Source organism: Rhinichthys klamathensis, unplaced genomic scaffold, assembly GCF_029890125.1.
Source record: "Rhinichthys klamathensis goyatoka isolate OS25496 unplaced genomic scaffold, OSU_Roscu_1.1 h1tg000160l_1, whole genome shotgun sequence".
Taxonomy (NCBI): domain Eukaryota; kingdom Metazoa; phylum Chordata; class Actinopteri; order Cypriniformes; family Leuciscidae; genus Rhinichthys; species Rhinichthys klamathensis.
This window is the reverse complement of record NW_026606694.1, coordinates 1,455,416-1,474,823: the sequence shown is the minus strand read 5'-3', so window position 1 is coordinate 1,474,823 and position 19,408 is coordinate 1,455,416. Positions and strand designations below refer to the sequence as shown.

Below are 19,408 nucleotides of genomic sequence, written 5' to 3'. Positions count from 1 at the left end.
AGTTTCAAAAGACCCAAATCCTCTGTGTGCTGCAGACTCATCCACTTTTTAATGGCTTCTCTCTGCTTTTCTCTCTTTGAGCCTCAGCATCTGTCCCTTCATGATCCCCTCAGCAAGGACTTCAATTAAGAAACTATCTGCAGCTCAGAACACCACACCAGCCAACATCTGCCAACATCACAGAAAAAAATCTGATATTCTGACAAACGCCTTATGCCATCAGTGCTCCATTCTCAACACCCATTGTTTGAGGACTGTGAGCTGTTAGAGAGAAATATCTCTGTAAAAGAACATGCCACCAACAGAGCTATAATAAATTAAACTTATGGTTGTTTTCAGGCTGTGCAACTCCTATTCCATGATTACCTGACATGATGCAATGCACCAACAAATACTTGAGAAAACCGCTGAGTAGTTTCAGTTGAGGATTATTGCTTGTTAATGTGCTGTTGTTTTTCTTATTAAAGATTTGGTACTTTCCATGAAAAAGTACAAATCAGGGGCTGAATCTCATTGAAATGAGATGCTTAACCTTCAGATAATGTCGAACATCAACCGGAAAATGTGAAACTGAATATTAGATGAGCTTTTTAATTTTCTGGTCATTTTACAAGGCTTTCAATTTTTGTAGCCCTGTTACCAAAACTCAGAATATGTCTGATTTTGTGTGATTCTGTCATTTACTAATAAAACATGGAATGAAGGAAGGAAGGAAGGAAGGAAGGAAGGAAGGAAGGAAGGAAGGAAGGAAGGAAGGAAGGAAGGAAGGAAGGAAGGAAGGAAGGAAGGAAGGAAGGAAGGAATGAATGAATGAATGAATGAATGAATGAATGAATGAATGAATGAATGAATGAATGAATGAATGAATGAATGAATGAATGAATGAATGAATGAATGAATGAATGAATGAATGAATGAATGAATGAATGAATGAATGAAATTAGTTAATCATGAAAAGTATGAAAACATACTTGTGAAACAAGTACAATGTTCAACTACAAGTTCAACTACAATGAAACTAACAACAATTTCATAGGTTATGTAAAAGTTATACGCAAATGTTTAAAATTGACACAGTCAAGGACAATACCTCTGAGGTGAGACAGACCAAAAATCACCATTACCACAGATATTTAAAACTAGCATTTTTTTCAGGCTAGGTTATTTTTAGGTTTGATAATAGTTTACTTTTATAGTTTATAGTTATACAAGAAAACACAGGATGTGTTCCTCTAATGTCTTCAAAAAGTAATGGGACTCCATCACTCCATGAAGAGGTTTCACCAAAAAGTGGTAGTTAAAAAATATTACTATTTAAAGGGGCTTATCAAGAATGTAGGGAGCTGAGCACAAATTAAAATAGCACTGATGGGGCTGCCAACAGGAAAGGCCAAAAGTTATTTGAAAAGTCATCCTGAAATGGGAAACAGAGATTGAAAGTCCAGACAGCAGAACCAGAAAGTGTTGATGGGTGTTCTCTTATTACTTGGGGGCTTTGAGCAGTAAAGAACGCTTACTGCAATGCCAAACCATCTGTTCCCTTTGGAAGCATTGATGCGCGCATGCATTTTTTTCCTCACCCAAGGACAAAGTGCCCTGGATATTCCAAATGTGTGTATGACACTGATACAAAGTTTAAAAGTAATTTCACAGCTCTATAAACTTCACCTGTTTGGTACAGGAAAGCTTAAAATACAGCTGGGCAAAAATAAAATATGTAGAAAAAAATATAACAGTTATATATAGTGAATTCAAAGTTGATATTGTTAAACAAAGTATAAACTGTTACTACTAGTACAATTCGTTTATTATCGATATTGTGGATTTATTGCTTATGATAAATGTCGATATCGATTTATCACCCATCCCTAGTTTAAAATGTTTTTTCCAGCCATTCTTACAAATGTTTCCAAAATGGGTCATTGGAATGGACCAGTTTTAAAAGCAACAAACATCTCCTTAACGAATTATCACAAAGCAAAGTCATTATTGGAAGAAGTCTGCTATTAATGGCTAATTTGGAGTTCAACTGCCACAGTTCCTCTAGACACAGTAACTTGCCCGCTCACAGACCTGTTCATTGATTTATACTCAAATAAATGAATGCAAGACTGCCAGCATCAAGCACTGAAAGAAACTGCTATAGGCATGTTGTGAGTGGGGCTACCTGGGATACGTATGATACATTCCCTGCCATTGTTTACTCCAGCTTGGGTGAGCCAATTAAATGCAGCTCAGTGGTGAACGCTCTGTCATGGCAAGCGCTACGTGTTTGAACCAATTCATGAATAATGGATCAGGGCATGATGCAACCAACGCAGTGCAGCACCAGAGATCTGACAAGAGAATCTGGGAATGGAGGCAATAACTTCCCCTACTCCCTCCTCTATCCCCACTAAAGCCAAAATCCATGCTGGGTAAAGACTGAGTGAGGTAGCAGCTGTCCCATTGATAAAAAGTGTTCAATAGGAGAACATCTTTCTTACCAGTTCAGAGAATTCATTGCTTCCCAAGTCTAACCGCTCCAGTTGCGAAAGCCTATGAATTGACCTGCAACATGACAAGAAAAGAAATCAAAACTCAATTGATATATAAACTATGGACTGTTAAATGCACCTTTAATTTTAGAATTTAAAAGACTAGTCCACCCAATAAAGAAAAGTCTGTAACAATTTACTCGGATATCTGTGATGACATAGCCCACATTTAATTGTTGCATGTGGGCAAACATCTCTCTCCCAGTTTGGAGAACATTCCTTCATACAGTCTGGTTTGGAAGGAAGGCTGGGTGGGTGGCATTATTGGTGGCAGATAAAAATAGTCTTGAACCAGGACATCTGAACAAGTCAGCAAGCATAAACCACCATGTGCAATGTGTCCCTCTCTAGAGGAGTCCAGAGGTCTTCCCCACTGTGACAAATGACATTGTAGACTCTGCTACACTGACTCTGCTATTCTAACTCATGTCACATTGCTGAGGGATGAACAAAATGAATAAATAAATAAATAAATACATGACATTCCTCTTCAGGAAAGACAAGAGAAGAGTTTTATATATTAATGCGATTATTTGAAGTAGCATTCAATTCAAACATCAATATTGCCTTATTTGCCCATCTGTTATAGTAGGTGTAATGACAAAATCTCCAACTCTCTACATTTGAAGGCAGTCTAAATAAAGAAATTCAAATAGAATGCCTATGCCAAACAGTTTTCCTTTGCTTTTTAATGGCAATTACTTACTTTGGCATAGTTTTCAGGTGATTCTCACGAAGCTCCAGGATCCGTAATTTAGACAATCTGAAAAACAGCTTTTTTTTAGAAACTCATCTCAAGGTTTTTTCTAAAGCAAACACAGAGGGATGAATTTACTAAACAGTTCTTCCCCTTCACATGTGGTATTTGAGCACAAAAAATACATATTTACCAATCACTCGCAATGCAGTTTAACAAGAAGCATTAATGTGCCCTTCTAGCTATAAATGTTCAAACCTGCCATAATTAACATTTTGTTACCACCTTCTAAAAGAGCATGAAAAGACAGATTAAAAGAAAATTAATCAAATACTATAACGACGCAGACAGTCCGTGCAAATACACAGTGTTGTCAGGGCAATTCATTCTTAGTGAATTCCTCCAGATTCTAAATGCAACAGCCCTTGACCAATGTCAGCTGCAATAATGAATCCCCCTTTCCCCAATGCAACTGAAATAACCATTCTTCATTAAACCCAATATGAGCCGCAAGAACCCATTTATTCATGAAAGCTTTAGGCAAATCACTGCCAGAATCAGCACCATGCTGCTCCTTGGATACAAAATAACATCTAAAAATAAAAACACTACGATGACAACAACAAGAATGAGACCGACTCAGACAGGTGTGTTAAAGAGCTGTTTCACAATTCCCAGCAGAACAGGAACACAGAGGCCCACGATGAAGCTCTTACCTCCCAAAATTGGCAGGCAGGTATTCAAGGAAGGCGTCATTTAAGAAGAGCTGTGTCAAGTTGAGGAGCTGGGTGAAGCCGTCCGGGAGCCTGCAGGAACAGAGAGGTGATCAGACCCTCTCAAAGGCCAGTGCCCTTAAGATTTGATAAGCGTTAAGTACTTCAGAAGCGGTGAGAGCCATCTGTAATCCCTCTACACTTCCCCTTCTACTGGCTCTGTTAGCATCCCAGTAAATGGAGTCACTTGAGGGATGATTTAATCATAATATGAAGAAAAGGGCCCTCTGCAGAGACCATGCACTGGATCCTGAATGTTTGATCCTCTATCATAAACTTCTGAGTCAAAGATTTTAAGCTCAGCTTCCGACTGAAGGCCTAAGGAATATATTGAGATAAAAATAGAAATGCATGTCTAATCTCTACTTGAGTGGAGTTTGGTTCAAGGCATGATGTCTACTTGCAATATGCAGAATTAATAAACAAATGTGCTTATAATTCAACATTATGTTTAATTATTTTAAAAATGAATTTAAAAAGATGTCTAGAATTTGAAAATATCTAGAATTTACATATACTGTATGTTCACTTTTATCTTAAGGAAACCAGATAAGGAACATAATAAATACAGCCAATCCATCTACTGTATGATAAAATAAACTGTAGACAAGAAACAGAATTAAGGAAATGGCAATAGTAGAAGAAATAGGCCTACTTCAAATGACATGCTTCTTTTTATTCTTTTTCCCCCCACATTTTTAGTATTACCAACTCATATTTGAGGGACTACATGGAATACTTTTTTTTCTTTAATGCATAACATCACAGCACCATTTAAATGACTTTTTAAATTTAACCTAAAATCTATCAACATGACATGTTGACAAAATGTAAAATAAATAAACATGGATTCGTCAATTACCCATATGTACATAATACAACAATTATCAAAGATTTAAGGTTTCAAGAAATGTGAGCAGCTCTACTTACTTGGCTATAGGATTTACACTGGCCTCCACAATTGATAGACATTTACAACATTTGATGTTGTCAGGAAACTCTTGAATACCTGCAATAAAGCCAGTTTTACCATGTTGATACATTAGTGTATAAAGATACAATCATACCATATGAATGACCAATGAATTCAAAAGCAAATATAGAATAAATTGAGTTAAGGATATACCATTTTTACTAATATCTAACTCCTTCAGATTCACAAGGCTGGCGATGGTGGTTGGCAGGCTGGAGAGGTCATTGTCAGGCATGCTCAACTTCTTGAGCGCTTGACAGTTGAAGAGTTGCTGAGAAAGACAGAAAAATAGAGAGATCTAGTTGAGGGTTGTGTTCATTTTTTGGTGAAACTCTGACAGAGTATTACAGTACATGCAGAGCCATCATCAAGGTATATATTTGTATACTACGCTATATTTGGGTTTTAACCAAATTCTTTATAAACTTACTTCCAAATATCCAAAGCATTGGATAAAATCTGTCTCACAACTTTACATAATCACTTATTACCCCTCACTACCATCTCATTAAGTAATGTTTGATTTATTTACTCTAATAAATATGTAAGGAATAATTGACGACATATAATAATTAGAATGACATAGAATAATTAGAAAATAATGCACACCTAAGGTGGCAATTAGGTGTGCATTATTTTCTAATAATTCAATGGCCCGGAGTCAATTATTCTGCTAATATTACATTTACCACACCTCAAGATATTGTTAAGATGTTGAATTTCAAGACATTTCTCAGGTTTTTGGCTTTAAAAGGCTTTTGTGTGTGGGCCTCCTTTACTAATTTGAATGTTCGTCCACCAACCGGATTCAAGTATTCAACAGCCCCGCAGTATAAGTATCTTTAAAAGAACACTATGTCCTTACAGAAGAACGGTTTAAAAAATATCTTCTATAAGGTTTCATAGCTGTGTACAGATAACTATAAAACCATTTAAAAATTCATTCATCATCCTTATGGTCCTTGTTTGATATTTTACTGCTAGGAGTTCAATAACATCACCCAGGAACTAGGGAGATTTTTTTGTCATATAATTGTGCTTAAAAATGTTGTCAAAATACGCCGTGTCAACTCTGTCACGCAATCTGTTTGGTATTTTTGAGCTGACAACCATCTTTAGTTTCAATTCATTCATTCACTGAAGCAGGGAACTACACTGCGACCAAAATGGTCGCATATGCGACCTTTTGAAATGCCATTGCGACCCTAATTTTTAATGGGTCGCAAATGTATCACCGTTTGATTATTTTTGTACCTACCTAATGTTTTAGGCAATATGCTATGATTTACTATGAGCATTTATTAAAACAGAAATGTGTATTTTAAGAATACGTTTTATAACGCGCTCTGAGCATTCAACACATCAAGTTGGCTTCGCGGATTCGCGCTTGTTTAACTGAGAGAACGAGCAGAGAGAGTGAAAGCCCCAGTCGCGCGCGCGCTCTCTCTCTCCCTCCCTCGCTCATAATAATGAATTGAGTTGACTGAATATCTTTGAGAATACACGATGGTAAAAGGTCGGAAGACCGAAGTTTTTTTTTTTCTGAACTACCACTGGTTGTGAATTGTGCTAAAATAACGTTGCCTCATCTTCTCTGAAAAGCTTTCCACACATTCAGATGGCATAAACCACTCTTTCAATAAACAAAACAAAAAATCTATCTGGTGATGAAATGTTTTCTGTGTTGAGACAAATCTTGTGCGATGTCCTAAACTGCCTGGATAATCACACAACGTGTGCTGTGGTCCGTTAATGACACGTCCGATTCGAGAACTGACTCCTTTGAACCGATTCACTTTAATGAATGGTTAAAATAACAACTGATCTGTCCAACACTGAACTCAAGAGTCATTCTAGAATGATTCATTCTTTCCAAGTAGAGCTATTCAAGTCATCTGGTGAAATTGTTTTTATATCGCAATATATATCGCAGAAAAATCAAATATCGCAATGTCATTTTTTTTACCAATATCGTGCAGCCCTACTGTAAATTCTGTGGGCCTTCAATTGCAGGACTGTCCAAATTTGTAACTGCGTCAAAACAATTCAAACACGAATCATTGAAGCTTCACAATGACATATTATATTTATTTTACTTTTCCTTAAGAGTTCAGAAGTCTGCCCATCTGTGCCAACCATAGCATGGTGAAATCCAAAAGAAATTAATTTAGCACTTTATTGTGTAGGCTACTGTATTTTCTATTGCAGTAAATCTATCCCAACCATTTTTAAAGAAAACAAGAAGGCATGTGTTTTAAAAGATGGAGAGTAAAATAAAAAGCACATCTGTATGCAATACAGTTTCACTATTGGTCATTATTATCCAGAGCGGCTTACTATATAAATAATTTGTGCGACCAAATCATGTTTTGCGCTAGTAACTGAAAAAGTTAGTAGCGCAAGTGCCACCAGTGGAAAATGTTAGTGTAGTTCCCTGCACTGAAGTAAATACTAAAAAATGTTTTGATGGGTTCCACAAAACCTTTTTTAACATTGATAATAAGAAATGTTTCTTGATCACCAAGTCAGCATATCAGAAGAATTTCTGAAGGATCATGAGACACTGAAGACTGGAGTAATGATGCTGAAAACCTGAATACCCAAGATTAACGAGTTCGTTTGCCCATAAAATCTTTAAGATATTAGGTTAAACTTATTTGGCTTGCTGTCCGCTGGAGAGGGGCTCGATGAAGCAGCTTCAACTCGAGCTCTGATATACCCCCCAGTGGCTAAATGTAGGACCTGTTAATTAAAGGGCAAGGTACCTAAGATGAAGGTGGAGTTTGGGGAGGTGGAGGGATACTGGAACAGCTGATACTAGGGAGAGGTAAGCGGCTGCTTATATACTCTGTTTGTTGATTGAAAGATTGGATGGGCTCGCTCCTCCCTAACTTACGTTTAGGAACTTCATTTAATAACTTAAGCATGAACAGTGTTAAACATGAAACACCTGGTTAACTCTGGGTTTAGAATGGCACTGAGTTCAAGTGTGAACACTTATCTAAGGAGTATATCAGAATAAATGCTATAGACAAAATAGTTAATAATATTAATAAACTTCAATTATGGAACACTTTTAGTGCTTTATAAGTAACCAAGCACAATTTTGCTCTACTGCTGTGTAAGATGATGTTCAGGAGTTGATGTATCCACTGTTAGGAAGATATTATGCATGTTTAAGCTGACACTTGACAACTTACCTTAGGCAGCTCCTCAATCTGGTTGGCGTCAAGGTAGAGCTCTTCTAGTGTGCGCTCGAAGCTGAAGATCTCCTTAGGGACCTGCTGCAGGCTACAGTGGGAATAATCCAGCACTGAGATGACCTCCTCCTCCCCCCGGAAGCATCGACAGGGCACCAGGCGGCCGATGATCTTCCTCTTAGTAGTCATCTCCAGACACTGCACTTTAGGAAGAGAAAGGAAAAAGAAAATGCTATTTAAAAAACACATACAGAAAAGGGATTCTCAGAAGTATATAGCCGATTCACTAAATCACACACATATTCACTAAAAACTTTCTACAATATTAAAGTTGGTATCGTTTAATTGTACAACAAATTGCATAGTACCAATGTGTCTCTATAATTGGTACCAAAAGCAAAATTGTCTGGAGCTTTGTATTTTATTCGAGCTGAGGTTGAGATTTTTATTACCCATGAACCTTACTATAGGCTATCATTATCTTCACTTATTGCACGGCTCTCTGGAGTACTTGCTTCTCATTGGAAAATTGTGGCATTGATCAGTCAAACACTAAATTTATATTTGACAAGTGCCCATAGCAACAAACCGGTCTTACTTTCATGTCTCTTGTAGCACTCCATGGTCTCTCTCTCTTAAGCGCAAGTTGATATACCCAATTGCTGCCATTTATGCATCTCAAGGTTATTTTTTTTTTTTTCTAAAGTGATTTTTATACACAATAATAGGTTTTTAGACCTTTTTATACGTGGTTAGAAGTTCAGGAGTCTCCAGTTAAAGCGTGAAAAACAACCGAGCTCTGAAGACAGGGGAACCAGTAGACACTTAAAACCGACACTTCAAACCGACAAAACCATGTGTTAGCATTGTAGCTAAATGTGTTAGATAACTAGTTAATATATGTAACTTGTATCACAGATTGATGATAATAATAATAATAATAATAATTATACATTTAAAATAATAATAATAATATTGTAATATTATTTCAGTGTAGGCAGATTGTTTAGATAATCGACAAGTAAACTAAATAATATAATTTCAACTAAAATCAGTATTTCATGTTTTTTTATGTATTATTTTAGCAATATTGGTGTAAGAAACATGATAATCAACAGCCAAATGTGCTAAATCATAATATACTTTTGTCAGCGTTTTTATGTAAGGCATTTTTATGCCTTTTTTTTGCAAATTAAAAAGAGACCAGGCCAGACTCAAACCTGCATCACTTTGTGCACGACAGCTCAAACATTTATGAAAGAATATGCAGACCACAGTCACAAACTTCTGAAATATCAATATTCCACTATAATCTATCAATCAGACTTCCATAACGAAAAGCAAAATCATATATTAGTGGGAAAAAACAGCCTCATCCTGCTGAACAGGGTGCTGTAATTGAGTAGGAAGACCTTACCAGATCCCTCATAAAATGCACCACATCCCCTTAATTTAAACCATGAGATGGGAATCATAAGGTGACTGATAACATAACATCTGCCCTATAAAGACATAAAAACTCAATGCTGCACTTCAGAGGTGTTAGTGTGCAGTTAACCTGTATCATAAATCAAAGCAGTTTATCTGATTTAGTTTATCATGAAAGTTCATTTAGCACCTATGAGAGAAACCCATCTGGGAGCTAATAGCAAATATCAGTCGGCGAAAAAGGAAGCAGTATAACACAAAATTGCTTATATCAATCAACTGTGACGAGATTTGTCTCTACTGCCTCTGACCTGACAAGAAGCCAAAGAGAGAGAAGAGACACGGCGGGCATTGTAATGTTCTTCGGGGATGGAAACGCGCTGCTAAAACAATGTTTGAGAGGGCAATAGGGAATAATGTCTGAAATGAAAGACAAGCTGCATTAATGCAGAGTGCTTTTGTCCCTTGCACATGCAAATGTATCACTGATAATTAAAACATCCTCCACTCAACAAAGACAAGCAGCAGCTCTGGATGAACGACTACACAGAGGATTCTGGAGATTAAAATTTCAGGAAGAGTTAGTGTAAGAGAGTGGAAATTTTAGGCTGCTATTGCTTGAACACAGCAATTAAATAGTATCCTGCTGCTCAAAAAATATGTAGATCTAAATTTAACGTTTATGTATTTGAATTGCATATATAATTCCCATCTATTTGGATTTACACGGTTTTCGTGTAAAAAACTAATAACCTTAATAAACTTGTTATGCATTTATTTGTCTATTTGTCAGTCATACATAAATAAAAAAGATATCTGTAATAATAAACTCTACGTATTTTAAATAGACAATATATATGTATCATCAATAAATCGAATTTGTTTTAATCTCATACATTATAACTTATTGAATATTGCTTGTTCCACATGCAGCTAACCATATTTTTTCATACTTTTTAACAGAATAAATGTAATTGTTTTTACAATTAATATGCTGATTTTAAGCCATTTGAACAAATGATTTTTAAAACATGATTTAAATAAAATCAAATAGAAGCAAATGTATAAACTATGGTATACTAATAAGCTATGCCATGATTTTTTGTGAGCACAGAAATCTTACCGGTTTCATTTATCATTGATTGACAAATATGCATCACATTACGTTTATTAGTTTATGATAAAACTCAAACCTCAGAATTTTGAAGAGTAGAGTACAATATTTATACAGTATATTCTTGAATTCAAAGATATTTGTTCTTCCAGCCTGAGCAAAAATGTTTTACCATGAAGATGTATAATTTGCTCATTTGAATAGTTGGCTGGTCCAAGCATACCCTGTCATTATGCATGGACAGAATGTAAAATATGTATATGCATTTTCAAATACAAATACTGTCCATCTTAAATTCAGCCCTAAATATTTTTTTTAGTCTATGAAGTTCCTCATATGGGAAATACAAAGTTTCTTATATTATTGTGTGAACATCACTTCCTCTCACTGATGATGTCATCTTGAGAGGTGTTGCATAGTAACTAAACCAATAGGCAAGAATGATGCAAGAAGGAAGAGTTACAGGACAGGTGATACTTTAGGTGAATGAACCGGATGAAAACAGACTAAGTGTCTGGAGGGGGCATCATTTTTTCACAAGACCACTTCAAAAAACATGCAGTATCGCTTCAGACAGCTGTATCTGCTTTATCATGTCTCCTACAGACTTGAGATGTAACATCCTTCTGAATGACCGGCACATGCAGAGAACTGTCAGCCACCATGTGAAAGGGATTGTGTGATAACAAAACAATGGCCAGAGATAACTGGTTTTCTTTTAGGAGATGTGCTTGGAGAGAGAGATGATCGGTTCTGATAAGATAAAGTCATGTTCACCCACAAGAAAATATAAACGTCTCAGATAAGATAGCAGGTTTTCCTCATCTGATTCACTTGTATGTGAACCCTAACCATTTGTACAGCTCTTATGGGTCCTTCAGTGTCCTCTTTTTTGATCCTGAGAAAAGATAATGCCAAGGTGCCACTATAGTCGTCACTGCAGCTGGATGAAAATGAGTTTACATAACAAAAGCCTGAATTTAACTGGGAAAAAAATTTCTCATTATATAATACACTCAAAACATGCATATTAATGTTCAATTTCTATGCATGAGACATTGTGCAGGGGACAGCATACATTTGACATGCTACAAAGAACTAATGAATTTAAAAAAGAAAAAAAAATGCACAAATGTTAATAAGGTTTTGTTTGGGGTCACTAAGATATTTTGAAAGAAATCAATACTTTTATTTAGTAAGGATGCATTAAATTGATCAAAAGTGACAGTATAGATTTATATGTTACAAAAGATTTCTCTTCCAAAAATCTCACAATTTCCACAAACATATTAAGCAGTGCAACTGTTTTAACATTGAAAAAAAAAAAAAAGTTTCTAGTGTATATCAAATCAGCATATCAGAATGATTTCTGAAGGAGCATGTGACACTGACGACTGGTGTAATATTACTTTTTAAATTGTAATAATTTTTCACATATATTATCATTTTTCACAGTATTTTGATTAAATAAATACAGCCGTAGTAAGCAGAAGAGAATTCTTTCAAAAACAACCTCAGACTTTTGAAGGGTAAAGTACAATATAGTATATTCATGAATTCAAAGTAAATATATTTGCTCTTCCTGCCTGAGCAAAAATGTTTTACCACCAAGACATAATGTATAATTTGCTAATTTGAATAATTGGCTGGTCCAAACATACCCCTTCATTATGCATGGACTTGCAGAATGTAAAATAGTACCGTAATACACAAGGATATATTTTCAGCAACATAATAAACTTTTCATTTCATTTATATTCATTATTCAAGTAGGCAAAGAATACACAAACACTCACTGGTCAGTCACACCAATATACACTTTGTGATGTTTAGATTCAAATTGTTAGTGTACTGTATAACAATTTCGGACTACTTTTCCTAAACACTATAATATTAAAAATACAACTATATGTTAAGATTTTTAAAAAAAAGTTTTTTAATGTCTTGTAAAGACATATGTGAAAAAATATAATCTGTTTATTTGAACATTATTCTGTCAACAGTTAGTTTAGATTTTCTTCATTAAGTGCATTTGAAGCACCTTCCTCTCATTATTGGGATTATTATCCCTCATGAGGAAATGTTTGGTTGATTGCTACATTAGACAAATTAATTACTGTAATCATCCACTGTTTCATTTGCCAGTTTGCTGTGGGTACACACATGCCACAAGTCGGGTAATGAGAGCACCCTCAACTTTGGTTCAGGGGAGAAATGGAGAGCAAATTTGTTCTGAGTATCATTGTTGTCTTTCATTTTCTAAAATGAAAACTAAAGTATGTTTAAATTTGAAAGGAATGGAGAGAAGCATTAGCGCAATCCAATGACTTGAAAAAATCAACTTCAAGACCTTAGGTTATGAATAAAGGACAGTCGTGCTGTACGATTAATTGTAATTCAATCGGGATCATTTGATTCTCGATAAGCATAATCGTCTGCGACATTGGCATGGTTATTTATAAACCTAAAACCATTTTTCTATTTCAAACTGTGTAGTATCAGTTTCTTAATCCTGCACAATATTTGTATTTTTTAAGGTGTGTTCATACTTGCAGTTCAGTTTTCTTGGTTCTTTCGGTCTGGACCAAAAAAAAAAAAAAAGGATATTTAGTCCTGGTTCGCTTATAGCGTTCAAACGGTCATTTATAACACCGTAGCCTAAAGAAAGATAAAAAAAACTGCTTTTATGACACATTTTACACTGGAACTTGGTCAAACATTCAAAATTCTGTGTGCTCGCTGTATGTGCATACATATGATAATGGTGGAGCTGAGAACTTGTACAGAGCTTATAAAATGGAGTCAAAACAGTGGTAGGAATCCCTCCGTCACACACAAACGAAAATCTGCTGCGAGGAGACGCGGTTCTGATGCCTGTACCGAACTGTGATGGGCAACATCACGACTATGATGAGAAAAAACAGGTATGCCTGAGCATTCTGTGCTTTTTAGGGTCGCATCTTGTGACATCATATCCTGTTTTTGCTTTGTTTACATGTCTTTGGTCCGTGTTGCATTCATCTGTCGGTCGAACCACACCAGTTCGTTTGGAAAACGGACTGAGACTCACATTTTCAGGGGTCCCGGGCCGCTTGTTTGTTGCGCACCAGGATTCGGGTGGCAGCGTTCACACTTATTCAAATGTACCACACAAACAGAGCAATTGCACCGGAGAACCAAACCTGACAAGTGTGAACACACCCTTAAAGATCATAAAAGCTTCCTAATAATTAAAATCGTTTTAAATGGAGTATAGCATGTCACACACCACAGGAAATGCCAACTTTCTAAAATAACTCTATGTCAGCTCTCTATTAGCTCAACAACCTCTGGATGGTTCAACGCTTCCAACAATTCAGCACTGTTTCTTTTCAAAAGACTAAAGAAACATGGAATAAATAAAATAAGATACCAAAACCTCATAATCAAATTACTTAATGTTCACATAACATAGGTATCTCATAGCAATAAGTTTTAAATGGCAGATCTATAGTGTGATTATATTCACAATACAGCACAGTCTCTATAGGGCCTTCTTGCTTTTATAAAACAGTTACAACATAATAAAACCATTAAGGACACAAATTTTCATTTTATAAACTGCTATTATTACACTAGAAACAGTGATTACACTGACATGACAGCACAATACTAAGCAACATAAAATAACAATCCACCTTGGGAGATGTGCAGTGATATGGTAAGCAGGTCAAAGCTGTTAAATCGTGGAATATAACACGGCTGGATCGATGTACGTCACGTTCAGAACCAGAACTATCCTTAATTACTTTAAATCCAACACAGAGCAACAACATTTGTGTATCCAATAGGAAAGCCAGCAGCCGAGTACATACACAAGCAAAGTCTTGAGTGATTTCACAGAGTAGCCAGATCTGCCCAGGGTGCTATGGAAACTGCATGACGCAAGAGCTGCTTCTGCAAAGGCGAGAGGACACATTCACAAGTTTCCCAGCTCCGCTCTAGCAAAATGGCTTAATTTCTGTCTTGCAGTCGCCTCATATAAAGACATCTCCGATTAATTCACTATCATTCCCGTAGAGGATATCTCTGTAATGACTTTGGTGAAGCCAGGCCACATTATGTGAGATCTACAGAGAGCGGAGGTGCAACAAGATGAAATGCTATCAGTGTCGCTCCTCAGCCGGTGAATGAGGTTACATTTATCCTGCCAAACAGACTTTAGCATCTCTTCTGTTTTATAAAGGTTATTCATTTGACTGAAGCAAGGAGTAAATGCACTCTTAAAAGGAATAAAAGCAGAAAATTGCATATGGCCATTAAAAATGCATGTATATCTAACAACTGCATTCTCAGAGCCACATGCAGCCAGCCTGACACATATTGTTCATAATAGATGAAAACTGTTTCCTAGGAAACCACCTCTAGAAGCTGAAATGTATTTTCTTACAATTATTTCACACATTCTTCTCACAGTCCGTAATATGATCCACATAAAGGTCAAAGTTATCACTTTTATAAAAGTTTGAACTTCTAAATTAAATTAATATATAGGCCGGCCTATACGTATATATATATATATATATATATATATATATATATATATTGGGACACTTTTTGCCATTGAGATGACTATGTACTTTGGACTTGGATACTTGTACAGTACATATGTACTGTATATATGTACATATGTATATACCTCTAAGTCCGCCTGACATTTATATTATGTGCTGCTTTATGTGTGTTGATCAATGTTAATGTATGAATAAAAGTGATTGTGTCTCTTCAGAAGACTTGGATTTAAACCCTTGTTTTGATCTCTTGAACTTTTTGTAGCAAAGTTTTAGTGGAATGAACTTTCAATGGAGGGACGGAAATCTCAGGTTTTATACAAATATCTTCAGTTATGTTTTAAAGATGAACAAAATGGGTTCATGGGTTTGGAACAATATGAGGGTGAGAAATTGATGACAGAAATTTCATTTTGGTGAGAATTAACCCTTTAAAAAACAAAATAACACAAATTCAATTCAATTCTCAAACAAAACACTATTTACACTATTGTCTAATGATATGTTTTTACAGCAATTTGTTTAAACATCAATAGAAGGTGACAGCTCTAATTGTTTAATGCATTGATTTCACAGTGAATTTTAAATATCTTAAAAAGTGTGTAAAAACTATTGTATTGTAAGAAGTAACTGTTAAATAAATAGTAAAATCCTGCAATTTTTAGTGTACTTAAAACAATCATTATTTCAGTATTGCTTTACAATAAGGTCCCATTAGTTAACTAACAATGAGCACTACATTTGTTACAGTACTTGGAACTTGTCGTCAAGCTGATGGAACTAATAATGTTTATGGATGAGGAATACATTGATGTTTTTACCATTGATTGTGGGATAAAGTAATGAGAGACAGATATCAGCGCCACACGCGAGTCTCGCGGATATAAAGGAATAAGGACATTTCATTCTACCGAACTACCCGCAAGTGCTGTATTAATACTCACACAGGTCAGTTTATTAGACGAATGAAACTTGTGAGGTAACGCAGCGCTGTTTCACTTGGTCTACACTGTGACTATCACACTAAACTGCATTTGAGTGTGGTGAAAGTTATAATGTTATTGTGTTAGTTTGTTGGCTGTATGAGACTAGCAGTGAGCTAGATCAACATTAGAATAACATACAGATCATATTCTAACATTTCATCACTTTGAGCTATATAACATTGATTAGTTGTATGTACATTTGCTCACCTGTCTAAGTGCATGCAAGAATGGCGTCTCTGTCAAGTCGAAGTTAGTCGCGGACGTGCAGCTCTCGGCATCTCGAAAACGCCACGCTGATATTGATCCTCGTTTTAGTTCTCCTTTTGTTCCAAAGTCTGCTTGCCATGGTCCATAATGATTGAACGAAACAACAACAACAACAACAGCGTGAGCGTGTCGCTAGACGTATAGGGACGTAACGCAGTTGTCCACGTCTGTCGCCATGGTTACTGGCGGAAACCAGGGATAATGCAGATATTACGTCATTGACAGGCGACAAGTGAACATGGACGAGCCATTATTTAAATTTGGAATTTCTCTGAAATAAAAAATCTTTGGGAACTTTTGGGATATTGTAAGTAAACAACTGCAGGAAATATATCACACTGTGCAAGTGATTTTTGGATATTTTATTACACAATTCTTACATATTGTAGCTTTAATACGAACACAATTGTTCATTATTAGCTCAGGTCCATTAAAAAATATAAACAGATACAACTTTTGATTCTAATAATATATTACTAAATGTTAAAATTAACATTAAGATTAATTTATTTCACGGGTGATCTGGTCTTGTGTTTGTTTGGGTTTTATTTTGTTTGTGCACGAACGTGCACAGCCCAGAAGACCGGAGACAACGTTACTGCAACACCATTATCATGTGTAGTTCACCGGTGGGATCACTTTATAGTACAGTTAGTAACACTACAATACCAAATGTAAACAAATGCTTAAAAACAGAATTAGATGCAGCTAGTTTTTTGTTTGTTTAGCTAGCAAAACTTGTCAGTGTGTAATAATGTTTCCTGCATGACAGGGTTTCAACTTTCCACGATGAGTCTGTTTGGCTCAGATGAAGATATATAGATCGTATATCCTATGCCAGTGCCACTTGTTGTCGGTTCAGAAGGAAAGTTAGGTTGTTGCTGCTTGCCTGCCATTCTCGCTCTGTCTGCACAGCGTACGTGAACGCGCTGATGACTTAGTATGTCTGCGTGAACAGCCTGCGCAGTGCAAACACACGTTGACTAACAGGGAACACATGCTATAGGACCGTTTGGACAGAACGCAACAACTGAACGAACATTTTATGGTCCTACGCCTTCCACAGACGACATATATTTATAAAAATACATTTAGACAACTTAGAGTGATTGCTATCAGGATATCAGGAGACTTTCAACCAGCATAACAAAAAATGTTTCTGCAGAGAATCACCTACGGCACCTTTAATATATACCAGCTTATTGCTGCAGCTAAATCCAATTCTTTATTTCATCCCTGATGCAACTCACGCTGGCACTTTAGAAGTATTTTATGTAAGTTCATGTTAACTAATGTTACCATTATTTCGAATTATTATAGAGCTTCTGATCTCTTCCAGTGCTGCATGTGTGAGTCTGTGGGTTTTGTTATTGTGGGTGAGTCTGACATTGATCTCCTGGGAGTCCTTCCTCAGGACAGTTAAGCTCAAGGGGAAAACACAGGATTATATGAGCACATCTGCAAATTAGTACAGACAAATATTCCCCAAGATGGTCGCACTATTGTAGATATTAAAAATGGCAGGTTATTTATAAGATTTTCTATTAGGTTTTATTGTAAAAAAAAAAAAACCTTGGCAAGAATGTTATGTTCCAACGCCAATTTTTTCCTACAATTTCATCAGCAGATATATCAGCACACTTGTATTTGTATTGATCTTTTATGCTGTCATGGTGACTCATGCATCGTCTCCTGTTATTGTCACTTGCACTGCCTACCACATAGCCTTCTCTGTCAGCGGTGAGGGTTTCACATGTGATAAATGCAGGGAAATAGTTAGGGTGACAGAGAAGATTTCAGAATTAGAGACACGCATCCAAACTTTAATCGAGGATAGTAAGAATGCAAGGGCTCCAGATACGACTTTGGTAATAAATTCATTGATGTACAACAAATTAAAAACAAATATAATACAGATAAACAAATAAAGCTCGGCTTGCTGAATATTAAATCCCCTTCTACAAAAACACTTTTTGTAAATGATATGATCACAGATCATAAACTAGATTTGCTGTGTATGACAGAAACCTGACTAAAACCAGACAATTACATAACTTTAAATGAGTCTACCAATATTACTGTTATAAACATGAGCCTCTTCTGAAGGGCAAAAAGGGGGAGGTGTTGCTCTTAGAAGAAAACAAACACAACCCTAGGTATTTATTTGATACAGTGGCTACATTAACAAGAAATAAAGCTTCAATAAGTTTGGAGGTTTTCAAAGAGCACAGCAGTAATGACTTTATGAATTTCTTTAAATTCATTCTTTAAATTGCAAGATTGATACTATAAGAGAGAAAATTATAACCAAGCAACCATCTACTACAATATCGCATCACTAAAACTAAATATATATTAATAATAATTAAATAGTACTGTTTTAATATAAAAACTAATAAAAAATTAAGAAGAATACTAAAACTCTTGCACTCTTTCAGCAAGCTTCTTTGTCTCTCTTACTGACGCCCTGGGTCTCTCTTGCGCAGGCAAAACATTTCAGGGAAGCATATTATACTGTATATAATATACCCCTGCATGTCATCCACGCCAAATGCAAAAAAACAACTGTAACAAATGATTTAGCTTTTAACAAAAGTTTAAAGTTTTTAGAAAAAATCTTGGGAGAAACCAGGCTCAGTCGGAGACTTGTTCTCCTCTGCCCAAATGAAGCAACATAGTGTGGTTTAATTCCAGGCTGCATCAGTCAGAATTCAGATTGTGGAATGGTATAATTCCAAATATTAAACCAGTTCCTTCTGCTTGAAGATCGGATTCATCAAAGTATAAGTACTATATATGTTTATGACAGACTATGCACCCAAAAACGGTAATATTTAAGCATAATAAAATTAATAGTCAAAGAATTCTCATGGAAACGTTATA

At 35.8% G+C, this 19,408-nt stretch overlaps 1 protein-coding gene across 12 annotated transcripts in view; it reads right to left on the bottom strand.

Moving 5' to 3' along the window:
* The window catches only part of lrrc7 (leucine rich repeat containing 7), a 146,930-nt gene that overhangs the window by 35,573 nt on the left and 91,949 nt on the right, over positions 1–19,408 (bottom strand). For 11 of the 12 annotated variants that reach the window (XM_056258864.1, XM_056258862.1, XM_056258858.1 and 8 more), the window contains 6 exons: positions 8,181–8,383; positions 5,134–5,251; positions 4,938–5,016; positions 3,951–4,040; positions 3,244–3,300; positions 2,487–2,550 (listed from right to left, as the gene is read on the bottom strand). In XM_056258864.1, coding sequence (XP_056114839.1) covers positions 2,487–2,550; positions 3,244–3,300; positions 3,951–4,040; positions 4,938–5,016; positions 5,134–5,251; positions 8,181–8,369 — 597 coding nt within the window. In that variant the 5' untranslated portion in view covers positions 8,370–8,383. The remainder of the gene's footprint in view (positions 1–2,486; positions 2,551–3,243; positions 3,301–3,950; positions 4,041–4,937; positions 5,017–5,133; positions 5,252–8,180; positions 8,384–19,408) is intronic. The other variant, XM_056258865.1, reaches the window with a different exon arrangement.